The 12316-nt window shown below is 43.4% G+C and overlaps 1 protein-coding gene across 4 annotated transcripts in view; it reads right to left on the bottom strand.

Moving 5' to 3' along the window:
• The window catches only part of CTPS2 (CTP synthase 2), a 105212-nt gene that overhangs the window by 32202 nt on the left and 60694 nt on the right, over positions 1–12316 (bottom strand). For all 4 annotated transcript variants that reach the window (XM_025997526.2, XM_072744479.1, XM_072744480.1 and 1 more), the window contains exon 14: positions 7579–7675. In XM_025997526.2, coding sequence (XP_025853311.1) covers positions 7579–7675 — 97 coding nt within the window. The remainder of the gene's footprint in view (positions 1–7578; positions 7676–12316) is intronic.

Here is a 12316-nt window from a genome sequence, read left to right on the forward strand (position 1 = left end):
ATATCGGCAGGTAGGGAACAAGGAGACTGGACTAGAGGGACCTGTAAGGCAGGGGGATGTCTTCTCCTTGGGCTCACCCTTTCTCCCCTCTTGCTGCCCTACTGGACCCCATTCTCTTTTTTATAGTATATTCTTTTAAAAAATTGTTTTTATTTGAGTATAGCTGACATACAATGTTATTCATTTCAAGTGTACGACATAGTGATTCAGTATCTCTGTAAGTTATGCCGTGCTCACCGCAGGCGAAGCTCCCATCTGTCACTATATGACACCATTACAATACCCCGACTATATTCCCGACACCTTTTATTCCCATGACTTAACTGGAAGCCTCGATCCCCCACTCCCCTTCACTCATGTTGCCCATCCCCCACATCCTCCTCCCCTCTGACAATCATCAGCTTGTGTTCTTTGTATTTATAGATATGATTCTGCTTCTCATTTATTCATTTGTTTTGTTTTTTAGATTCCACATATGAGTCAAATCATATGGTATCTGTCTTTCTCAGTCTGACTTACATCACTTAGCATGATACCCTCTAGGCCCATCCTTGTTGTTGCAAATGGCAAGATCTCGTCTTTTTCTTTTTACACCTGAGTAATATTCCAATGTGTGTGTGTGTGTGTGTGTGTGTGTACACCACAGCTTCTTTATGCATTCATCTATCAATGGACACTTGAGTTGTTTCCATATCTTGGCTATTGTAAATAATGCTAAATAAAGATAGAGGTGCATATTATTATTATTATTTTTTGAACTCGTGTTTTCATTTTCTTTGGGTAAATTCCCAGTAGTGGAATTGCTGGATCATATGGTATTTCTATTTTTTACTTTTTGAGGAACCTCCATACTGTTTTCCAGAGCGGCTGTGCCAATAGTGGGACCCCATTCTTAATACTAACTCATACCCAGAGCTTTGAGAGACTCATGGGTCTTATTGTAATTGTATTGACAATACACCCTTCACATTAACGATCCTAACAGCCACATTTGAATAGTGTTTTTTTTCTGTACCAGGCACTGAAGGACCCACATGTATAACTGATTTCACCCTCACAAGAACCCCATGAGGCAGGAGCCATCCTGCTGTCCATTTTACAGATGCGGAAACTGCAGTGTAGTTGCAGCTCAATAAGTAGCTCCACAGCCAGGGACTGAGAGCTGGGGCTGGAAGGGCCTCCAGGGGGGCACTGTGGCTGGGTTTTAACCACCCCACTAGTTTCCACGGGTGAAGTGCTCAGCAAACAGCCAGTCCAGTAACGGACATAGAAATGCCTCCTGTCGTTATGATTGAAGGAGCTGTTTTTTTGTTTTTTGTTTTTTTATTTTTATTTTTTTAAGATTTTATTTATTTATTCATGAGAGATACAGAGAGAGACAGAGACACAGGCAGAGGGAGAAGCAGGCTCCATGCAGGGAGCCCGATGTGGGACTTGATCCCGGGTCTCCAGGATCATGCCCTGGGCCAAAGGCAGCGCTAAACCACTGGGCCACCTGGGCTGCCCTTGAAGGAGCTGTTTTATGTCCCAGACCTGGGAGCCCCCATATCCACAAATACACCTTAGTGAGTGGTTTCCCCAGCAAAAGGCAAGAAGGAAAGGGAAGAGAGCTACCCTGCAGTGCGGACCATCAGCAGGGAGGCGGGGAGGCTCTCCAGCTGGCACATTCCACTTAGGAGACCCACCACACCCCCTTCCCCTTAGGTCTCAGCACTTTCAGCGTCCCTAAATCCCTGGTGACCTCTTTTAAATTGTTTTGTAAATCACCTCATTAACCGAGCCAAGGCTTTTTGTATGGCATAATTATTTTCTTATACTTCCTAACAATCTCATCACACCAGGAACTAGAAGCTGTTTTTCTCTACCAATGCTTTGATAAGAGATAAGAAAGCAAAAGCAATTTCTCTAGCCCGTGAAAATTTGTTCCACTGTACCCCCTTTCCCTTCAGTTCTTTCAAATTTGAGATTGACCACGCCGCCTTCCAAGCCATGAATTTGTCCCAGACCCTTAACACTGGGACTCACTCAATACCTTCCTAGTTGGCCTGTTGCCTGTTCTCTCAGAACAAAAACCCTTTTCACTTACAATACAGCAGAACCAAGTGTTTTAGCCAAGTCCTCCTCCTTATAATGAGGAAGTGCAGAGACAATCCCCAAAAGGCATCCAGCCTTTTCCTAAAGCATTCCCCTTCCACTTGCCATGGCCTCCCCCAGGCCCGAGGCTGGCACACTCCCTGCCAGCAGCGTCCTGAACGGCTCTCCCCAGCCTCCACTGCCCGCTGACATCTGCCTTTGTCAAGTCTCACTGTCCCCTTGTCTGCTCTAAGGATGAGGATCTTCTCAGAACTCTGATGGGAAGTCACCAGGGCCTCGTCTCCCCTTGGACACACTCCACTGCAGAGGGCTTCTAATTCCTTCCAAAATGTTATGCCACATTCTCCCCCGGACTGGACACCCCTAACAGGCAAAATGGCATCCACCTGCTTTTAATGACCCCACAGCCCAGCTCTGTGCTCGTGGGGTGGCCCTTTCCCAACTCCGCCAAGCCCCACTCCTACCCCCTACCCCAAGCACTCAGGTCTGCTCTGCACCCTTCAACCTTTGCAGCATTCCTGTTTCTAAAGGCAAGGGCTCCCTAACCATTTGGGTGTTGGTTTAGAGGACAGAGTTTCTCAAACTGCATATCAAATATGGGATTGCTGTCAATTGAGTTTACCCTAGCATTCCTGCCATTGCATATACACACCAGATTATACAATATTAAAACATGCTACTTGCACGGTCTGAAAAACATATTCTTTCTCGTCGGTGACAGTTAGGTTTGAAAATCACATTTACTTAGCACAAAGACATGCTTCCTTTCCTGGATCTCTCAGCGACACGTCTGGGATCTGACCAAAAAAATTAAGCCTGGGGCTGTAATATTTGGGAACCAATAACCATCAAACAAGTTGTCAGCCATCCCCTTAATGAGCTCTGAATCTTGTCTGAATTGCTTTGTACTTTACTACGTTCCCATCTCTCACACTCAGTTGAGAGCCACGAGCAAACCGATAAAGTCTATTTTTGGAGTCTCAAAACCTTCTCATAACAAAGTTCTCTGGCGTTTTCCCTGGCTCCTCTCTCATCTGAGCCCGACCTGCTCCATCTCTAACCAGACCTCTTTCTAGATTTTTCACTCTTCAAAGCATCCCATTTAATATTTACCTGCTCTGCACCATTTCTCCCTGCTTTTCAGATGTCATCTAATGAGTTAATCAACCAAGTAATGATCTCACTCTGAGACAAGTCCTGCCATCTATGTATCCGGATAAAATGGGGTTTTTTGAAAATTGAGGTGTAATTTACATGCAATGAAATATACTTATCTGAAGGGTAGAGCTGTTTAATGAGTTTAACAATAGTGAAACGTGTGGCCCTGTGGGGCCATCTGTTCCAGCAGAAGACTAGAAACTATGCAAGAAGAGTGGTCTGGGCCTGTTCTGACCACCCACTGACCACGAGCTACTTCCCCTCTGTGTGCTCTGCTTCCTTGCTGAAAAATATTGATTGGGTCAAATGGCTTCTGAAAACCCTCCTGACCTTATTCTGTCACTAAATAGGATATTTAAGCAGGCAAGTGGACAGGTGAGGAGATGTCCCTGAACACTCCCCAGGAGGGTAACAGCCTCACTGCCTGGGCCTTACGCTTCATTCAGCCTGTGCTTCTTTGGTGTAGACCAGGGTTTGGCAAGCCATGGCAACTCTGAGGCAAAACAGGGTTCCCCTGGGGCAGCCCGGGTGGCTCAGTGGTTTAGCGCCGCCTTCGGCCCAGGGCCTAATCCTGGGGACCCGGGATCAAGTCCCACGTCAGGCTCCCTGCATGGAGCCTGCTTCTCCCTCTGCCTGTGTCTCTGCCTCCCTCTCTCTCTCTGTGTCTCTCATGAATAAATAAATAAAATCTTAAAAAAAAAAAAAAAAACAGGGTTTGCCCTGACTGTTTTTGTTCAGCCCTCAAACTTAGAATGGCTTTTATACTTTCAAACGGTTGAAAAAAAAAACAGAAGAAGATTAATATTTCATGATGTACGAAAATTACATCAAATTCACAGTGCAGCGCCCGTAAATAAAATTTAATTGGAACATAGCCACACTCATTCATTTACATATTTGCCTATGATTGCTTTTACACTACAATGGCAGAGTTGAGCTATTGCATCAAAGACCATGTGGCCCCAGAGCTGAACATATTTACTATATGGGCTTTTACAGAAAAAGTTTATTAAGCCCTGGTTAAGGCCATGTAGGTTATAGACTTTGAGCTGGAACATCTCTCCCCTCCCATATTTAACTGTTAGTGGGGACCTGGGCAAGTATATACACAAGAAAATCAACATTTTGAGGTGCGTGTGGGAGACTTTTCACTGTGTAGTAACGACGAGAAATGCAAAATAAGGTACACAAATAAAAGGGCCCTTTTTGTTCTTGCTAGTAGAGCAAAAAGAAAAGTAATAAAAAGACCAGCAAAAAGACTAGTGAAAGCAAGAACAGTACATTAGAGCTGACGTCACTATGAACTGGTTCACCTCTTCCTTCAAACAATCCAGCAGAATTATCAGTCATAAAAGTGTTCATACCCTTTGACCTAATAGTCTGACTCCTGGAAATCTATCCTAAGGAAACAATCAAAAGAACATATATGCTGTGTCAAGACGGTCGCATCAGCATTTTTCTAACAAAATGCTGGAAACAACCTGGAATGTTTAGCAATAAGAAATGAACCACTAGATTACAGTACCTAATTTAAAATATTATATGCCTAAATAATAAACACAAAGGCTAGGTACATGAAAACGTTATTCTATAACAAAAGACTACATAAAAACTAAGTATGATAAAGTTTCAAAAAGATCACGAATATGCAATTAATACTAAGGTGAAGTGTTAGAGAAATGCAGTTTAGAAAGATATCTTATTTGGGAAGACCTGTGAATCAGCTTTGACAATTCCCCGCACACTGTCCTTAGTCCTTTAATAAGAAAGAGCCTTTGTAGGTGAGGACAGCACACACATCCAGAACAACGAACAGGAATGAGCCTCTGAAAACATGTTTCTTACAAACAGAGCAAATGATGATTACTATTTTTGTCCAAATCAATTTATGCCTGTAATCTTCACTTTAGAAAACTCAAATTCAACTAATTTCATTGCATAAGTGAAATATGCATAGCTGTCTGTATGTCAATGATACCTCAATAAAGTGGTTAAAAAAAAAAAGAAAGAAGTGGGCGCCTGGGTGGCTCAGTGGTTGAGCGTCTGTCTGCCTTTGGCTCAGGGCATGATCCCAAAGTCCTGGGATCGAGTCCTGTAACAGGCTCCCTCCCATAGGCTTCTCCCTCTGCCTATGTCTCTGCCTCTCTCTCTGTGTCCCTCATGAATAAGTGGATAAAATCTTTAAAAAAAGAAAACACAGTTCTAGTTTTCATGAACCTTAAGGAATTAACAGGTGACTAAGAAAAAAAAAGAATCTGTTCCTTATGAATATAAAAATTACAATCACTTTAGTAATCCAGCAATTGTGTCTACCAATATCTTAAGGCTTTGTTTGGTCCTATTTCAAAGTATTCTCTTTTTCTAAAAAAAAAAAAAAAACCTTTTACTTTCCTTTATATGTATACATATATATATATGTATATGTATATACATATAGCACAGGGTTCTATTTATATGAAATGTTTGAAATAGACAAACCTGTAGAGACAGATTAATGGTTGTTTAGGATGGGGTGGGGCAGGGGCAGTGATAGCTAAAGGAAACAGGGATTCTTTTTGAAGTGACAAAAATGTTCAAAAAGTGAGTGCAGTGGTAGTTGCACAACTCTGGGTTCAATAAAAAACAGTGAATTATATACTCCTAATAGATGAATTGTATGGTATTTAAATTATATCTCAATAAAGCTATTTAAAAAAAATTTTTTTTCAGGGCACCTGGGTGGCTCAGGGGTTGTCTGCCTTTGGCTCAAGTCGTGATCCCGGGGTCCTGGGGTTGAGTCCCACATCAGGCTCCCCACAAGGTGTCTGCTTCTCCCTCTGCCTATGTGTCTGCCTCTCTATGTCTTGATGAATAAATAAATAAAATCTTAAAAAAAAATTTTTTTCAAAGCAGGCTAAAAATATTAATTAAGCAACAAGCTCTGGTAGTATGTTTAAGATTCATAAAAATCATTGACATTACTTTTATGTCTACTGTAAAGAAAAACAAACCCTAAATCAGTCTCATTTCTATCAAGACAGACCAACATTTTCAATATTTTGAACACAATGCCCTTCTTAAAAGCTTAGTACATACAATTAGCACTGAATCTTTTACAGCAGATATAATTTTAAAACATTACACTTTTCACTAACCATTTTTTGTCTCTTAGGAAATAATTTGAACAAAGTTTCAAAGTACTTGAAAACATCTGAAAGCTGAAGAACCGCTACTAATGTCCAAGAAGAGAAAAAAAAAATTCTTACATTCTTGAAGAAAAAAAGTCACTCGGAGAACAATAGTTTCTTATCCAGAGAAAGTAGGGAAATGTGTGTACCTTGAAACTTTTCCTTTTTAAATTTCATTCTTACCAGGAAGCTTTATATTCCTTAGAAGCTGTTTATCATCCATAAAGAAGAAATTCATATTCCTGGTCTTATTCTTCTTCAAGAAGGCATTTTTCTAAGATGTACTTATCACTTCACAGGAAGGATGCTGGACACCCCAGAAACCTGGGTTCCCTTTCTGTACTTCCAGGCTTTTTGGCACCTTGCGTGTTCCCTTTCATCACACCCTTTCCACCTTTTTGGAGGCCAGCCAGGGCTGTCCTCTCTCCTGGGCACTACTGTCTCTGCAGCATCTAGCACAGTGCCTATGGCACAGAGTAGGCACTTGAGATACATTTATTAAATTGAATTCAGGGCTTTGGGACTTTCCTTACTTTAAGTTAATGCCATATAATATGTCGATCTATGAGAAAAAAGTTCCCCAAAACTTCGAATAACCTTATCGGAAGTAGAAGATGAGCAAATATCAGATGGCAAGCCATGTCATATTTTCCTCTCCCTGTGCCAAAGCTACTGAGGGAACAGAGAAATATACTTCTCAGACATAACTGCTCTCCTTCTCAGGATGTTTGTAAGTTAGTGGCTAAAACCAGTCTGATGTGAAATAATTAAACAGGGAACTGGTTTCAGTGTAATGGAGACAACAGTGGATTGGAAAGAAAGGAATCGGGGCACCTGGTGCAGGGTCATCTCCAGCAGCATCAGTCAATCACAAAGCAGCCTGTTGGGCACTGGGTAGTGGAGATCAAATGAGAAGGGGCACTCCCAGGTGTTCTAAAGACCCTTCCAGGGAGAAGATTCGGGAAGCAGGAGGACCAGCCAGGGCACGAGGGTTGGTGGGGTGGGGGGTGGGGGTGGGAGGAAGCGTCACAGCACCTACAGCTACTGGAAGGGAAGCTAGAGAGGTGGAAGGGGCAGGGTGAACTCCAGAGGGCTCGGGATGCGCAGAGCCATGCCACCCATGCCCGCTGTCATCAAACAAGCAATCAGAGAAACTTACTTAATATTGAATTTTCCGTTTTGAAAACCGTTCTTCTGATGCCCAGCCTCATGGTTCCTCCCAAATTGCCGGGGTTGTGTTCGGGCATATCGATCACCTAAGAAAACAAAACAAGGCCGGTTGTGTCATCTTATACAAATGTAATTTCCCACATTTCAAACTTTACTTTGAGAGTAATGATCATTGGGTCAGGATATTCCCTAAACAGTAAAATCTGATCATTCCCTCCAATTTTCTTATTCAAATACAGCCATGCTTTACACATCCCTCAAGATATGCTTCCTTTTTGTCTCTGCTTCTCATCTTTCATTCAAATCACTTGTAAAAAATTTATCAGGAGGCTCTTTATGACCTTCCTCCTGTCATTACTCAAGCTGTCACTTCCAGGCAATGTTCACACATCAAGTCCTGGACTTCTGGGACCTCTCACTTTGGTATTCATATCCCTCCCTCAGTGCCCACTTCATTCCCTAAAGATTCTCCATAAGCAAATTTGCCAATCCTTGTGGAATAATACACCAAAAATACTTTTTTTTTTTTTTAGAAAACCTTAGAAGGATTCCGAAAGAAAGAAAGAAAGAAAGAAAGAAAGAAAGAAAGAAAGAAAGTAATGTCACCCATTCTAGCACATTCTGTATGTCATAAACTTAAGGGCCACCCTGGATCTCTCCCTCTTCATCCCCCACCTCCAATTTTTCCAATCCCATCAGTTTACTCCCTCCAGACTTTCAGCATCCATCCACGGCTCCAACCACCACCCAAACCACAGCCCCTCACCCACGCTACAGCCAGAGCTTACCAAATGGCTGCCCCACATTCACATGGCCCCAGTCCACCCTGCACACTGCAGGCAAAGTAGTTGTGGTATTTCTCCTGCTTGAATTCCTTGACTGCATGGTATCAGCCCAGCCTAGCCCTCCACTCTCACGTCCCATGACCAACCCCTGAGCTCTGGTCACTGGCCTTCCTTCCATTCCTTCAGTGCATCCACTTTCCTCCTCTCTTGGGGACTTTGCATATGCTATTTCCTCTGCCCAGAACATCCCCCATTCCCCTACCTTCTTTTCCTAAATTAAACCATCGGCAACCTTGAGATCTTAGCTCAACTATCCAAAATGAAGTCCTCTGGGAGCTGATATTCGCAGGTGCCATAGTCTAATCAGGACCCCCTATCTCTGCCCTCCCCCCCACTGCACTTCCCTCAGCTCATGTCTGGAGCATGCTCTGTGTGTTAGACTGTACTCCTGGAGAGGTGGGGCAATGCTGTTTCTCTTTGCATTCCCAGCCCCTCACACCCATGGAACTGGGTATACACTGAATGAATGCATGAAGGAAGGAAGGAACTCAGGCCAAATGATTTCAGATTTTTCTTTATGATTACTTCACAGAAATTAAGAAACACGTAATTTTTATGAAAAACTCGTTCTCGTAAGTCCTTGCTGTTTTCCCAGTTCTAGTAGCCATGATCTTGTGATTTTGTTTCATCTATTGAGTTTTTTTGTTTGTTTTTTTTCAGATCTTATTTTTTATTTATTCATGAGAGACACAGAGAGAAGGTGGAGACATAGGCAGAGGGAGAAGCAGGGTCCCTGTGGGGAGCCTAATGTGGGACTGGATCCCAGGACCCCAGGATCACAACCTGAGCCAAAGGCAGACGCTCAACCACTGAGCCACCCAGGCATCCCTCATCTATCAGTTTCTTAAGCTGTTACAAGAGACTACAGTTGGGTAAGTCAACCTGTTCTAATGGAACTGGTTCGGTTTCCTTCTCATAAAACCTTTTGTTTGGTATTGTCCCCCCATTCCTTAACTGCCATGTATTACTCTATGGGAAGCCTACACAACTGGAACTTCCCAAGGTAAAAATTTTCCCAGAACTTTTATGATCTTATCAGCGCCCCAGAACTTTCTGAGCCATCTGAACCCTGTGTCTCAAGGACACTCTAAGAGTCAATGAGGAGAAGGGGTGGAGAAAAAACTCTATCACTCCCCTTGTTGGATGGAGTGCTCGGTCCTGAAGTGTTCTTGGCCTTGGCGTCTCTTTCCTATCTTCTTTGGTTGGCTAATCATGGCTAGATTAAGTATTACTGGAGTGAGGTGAGAGAGGGCATTGGCTTCCAGTTCTCAAAGCTGAGCTGCTTATAAATGCCCAGCCCCTTATGTGTTTTCTAGGAAAGGGCAGATAAGACTGCACTGCCCACCACAGCCTCAATTTTCGCTTACATTTACAAGCTGAACCGTGTAGGAAGGACACAGCGGTAAACTCCCCCTGGCTTCTTAGAAGTGTCCTGAGATCATTCAATCCACCCTTACTTCCTGTGTTGGGTTCTTCTGCCCAAGAAGAGTCTTTTTGACGTAGTTTGCGCAGTTATTGGTGTGCTTGGTCTTCAAGGAATGTTCTGCCTTGAACCACTAAGAAAAGTCAAATGACCCCCCCTGAGGATAGGCAACTTGCATTACTGCTTACTTGGGATGAACTTGAGGAACACAAGACCAGAACATATTTCTAAAAGAAAAAATACAGTGGGGCACAGGGGCTGCCCGAGGGCACCAAATACTTCTCCCACATAAATGGAAATCTGGCAATCTCTGAGAGAGCAATGCGAGAACATTACTCAAAAAACATGGAGGCAGGGCCTGGCTCAGTTGGTAGAACACGTGACTCTCGATCTTGGGGTCGTGAGTTTAAGCCCCACGTCGGGGGCAGAGTTCACACACATACATAAAAATGATAAAAAGATGGAGGTAAATATCAGGAGAAACAGTTGGAAGACTTGAGGGTGGTGGAGAGGGTGTGAGGATTACTGAGTATTTTCATTATAGGCCTTTTGAAACATGTTGGCTCTGTAAATTTTGTACATAGTGTTATTTTATTTTATTTATTTTATTTTTATTTATTTATGATAGTCACAGAGAGAGAGAGAGAGAGAGAGAGGCAGAGACACAGGCAGAGGGAGAAGCAGGCTCCATGCACCGGGAGCCCGACGTGGGATTCGATCCCGGGTCTCCAGGATCGCGCCCCGGGCCAAAGGCAGGTGCCAAACCGCTGCGCCACCCAGGGATCCCCATAGTGTTATTTTAAAGACAATACAAATTTAAAGCCCAAATAGTGAAACATATTACTTAGACCTTCTGCTGGGTATGAGTTCACATTACCCCTGCTGTTTTCAGAAGTAATAACTATAACCTTTTCCTGAAATGGTAACACAGAAAGAAATCCCAAGGAGTAGCAGCCACAGTGATCCTTTGATTAAAACGTGCTAAAACAGAAACCAGTGGAGAAGGCCAAGAAGACGTTAGAGAAAAGATGGGGGAGCAGAGGGAAGTACCTTCCCAATGCCGAATGATGCCCCGAATCTCAGCGGAAGGAGAAAAGCAGAGCAAGAACTGGCAGGAGAGTTGCTCTTCTCTCTGGTCTGGCTCCGGAGGCCTCACCTGGGGATGCTCATCAGACCCTCAGTCAAAGGACCTCCAGGCCAGACACAAACTGGTGGATTCCAAGCCCACGGAAGGGAAGCTCGGGGAAGGCAGAGAACACAGTGCCTTTCTGGCCAAGCCGGGCCCAAGGTACCTCCCGAGACCTCTGAAGTTGGCAGTATAACCGCCTCTTGGGTTATAAGCAACCGGATTCAGCAACAAAATTAGGGGAAACGCCTTTGTGTCTGGTATTCCTTCCATTAAAAGTCTGAGAGACATCAGTTTCAAAACATCCTTTATCATTACTGGGATAGTTTAAAACAAAAAAACCAAAAAACCTGGAATGTGCTTTCATCTTAATCCCAACATTTCCAAAATACCCTAGATTTGCATCTAGGAGGAAAATGTCTCTTCCATTGCAAAACGATTGCCTTGGCCTGCTCTGATTTTGCCTAAATACTGGCTGTTTTCTGATTCCCAGTATGGATCTGTCCTTTCTTGGAACGGAGCCAGTCATATAGCATAAGAAAAATAAAAAAGGATCAATAAGTAACGAATACTGGTGGCGATAAAGCTTTAGATGTGAAAGTACCACATAAGGATAAATACAGCACTAATTAACCTTTACTGAAGTTTCTGTAGCCCACGATAAAAGTGTAATGGGTTCAAGACGGGGTTCATGCATCCCTCATGCCTTAACCACAAATTCTAGGGAAGTTATGTTCTCTTATCAAAGATGAAATTCCAATGTGTGAGGTACCATGACACAGCCCTGGGTAGGTCAGCTTCCCTCATGTCCCTTGCTTTTGGACAGTTCATCTGGAGACACTGAAGGAGCCTACCCCCCAGCAGGCTGTTTCCAGGCTCTTAGACAACACACAGTGATTTTTCTCAGACTTTCTAAATATTCCTCAAGTATTCTTTATGAGGATTTCCCCGACCCATTCCTTTCCTCCTGTCCATTAGTCTTTTCTGCTTTTTTTCAAGCCTGCTTCTGATTTCCATTCTTGATGAGTCACATTCAAGTTGTGCACAAAGTATGAACCAACTGATATTCATAAAGTATGAACTCATTCTTTGTTACACTGCTAACTACAGTAGCCTCCATCACTGCAGATCAAATCGACACTCTTCCGTTCATGGCATTCAGGTTCCACCTCATTCAGGAACCCAGTCCGGCTCTGTTCCCCTCACATGGTCTAACCTGAGGTTTCGACCTTGGCAGACAGGTGCATTGCCAATGGCTCTTCTGTCCCCTTCCCCACATCCCCACATATATTGCCTCTTCACCACTTTTCCTAAAATGCCTTCTCCCCATCAT

Source organism: Vulpes vulpes, chromosome X, assembly GCF_048418805.1.
Source record: "Vulpes vulpes isolate BD-2025 chromosome X, VulVul3, whole genome shotgun sequence".
Lineage (NCBI taxonomy): Eukaryota > Metazoa > Chordata > Mammalia > Carnivora > Canidae > Vulpes > Vulpes vulpes.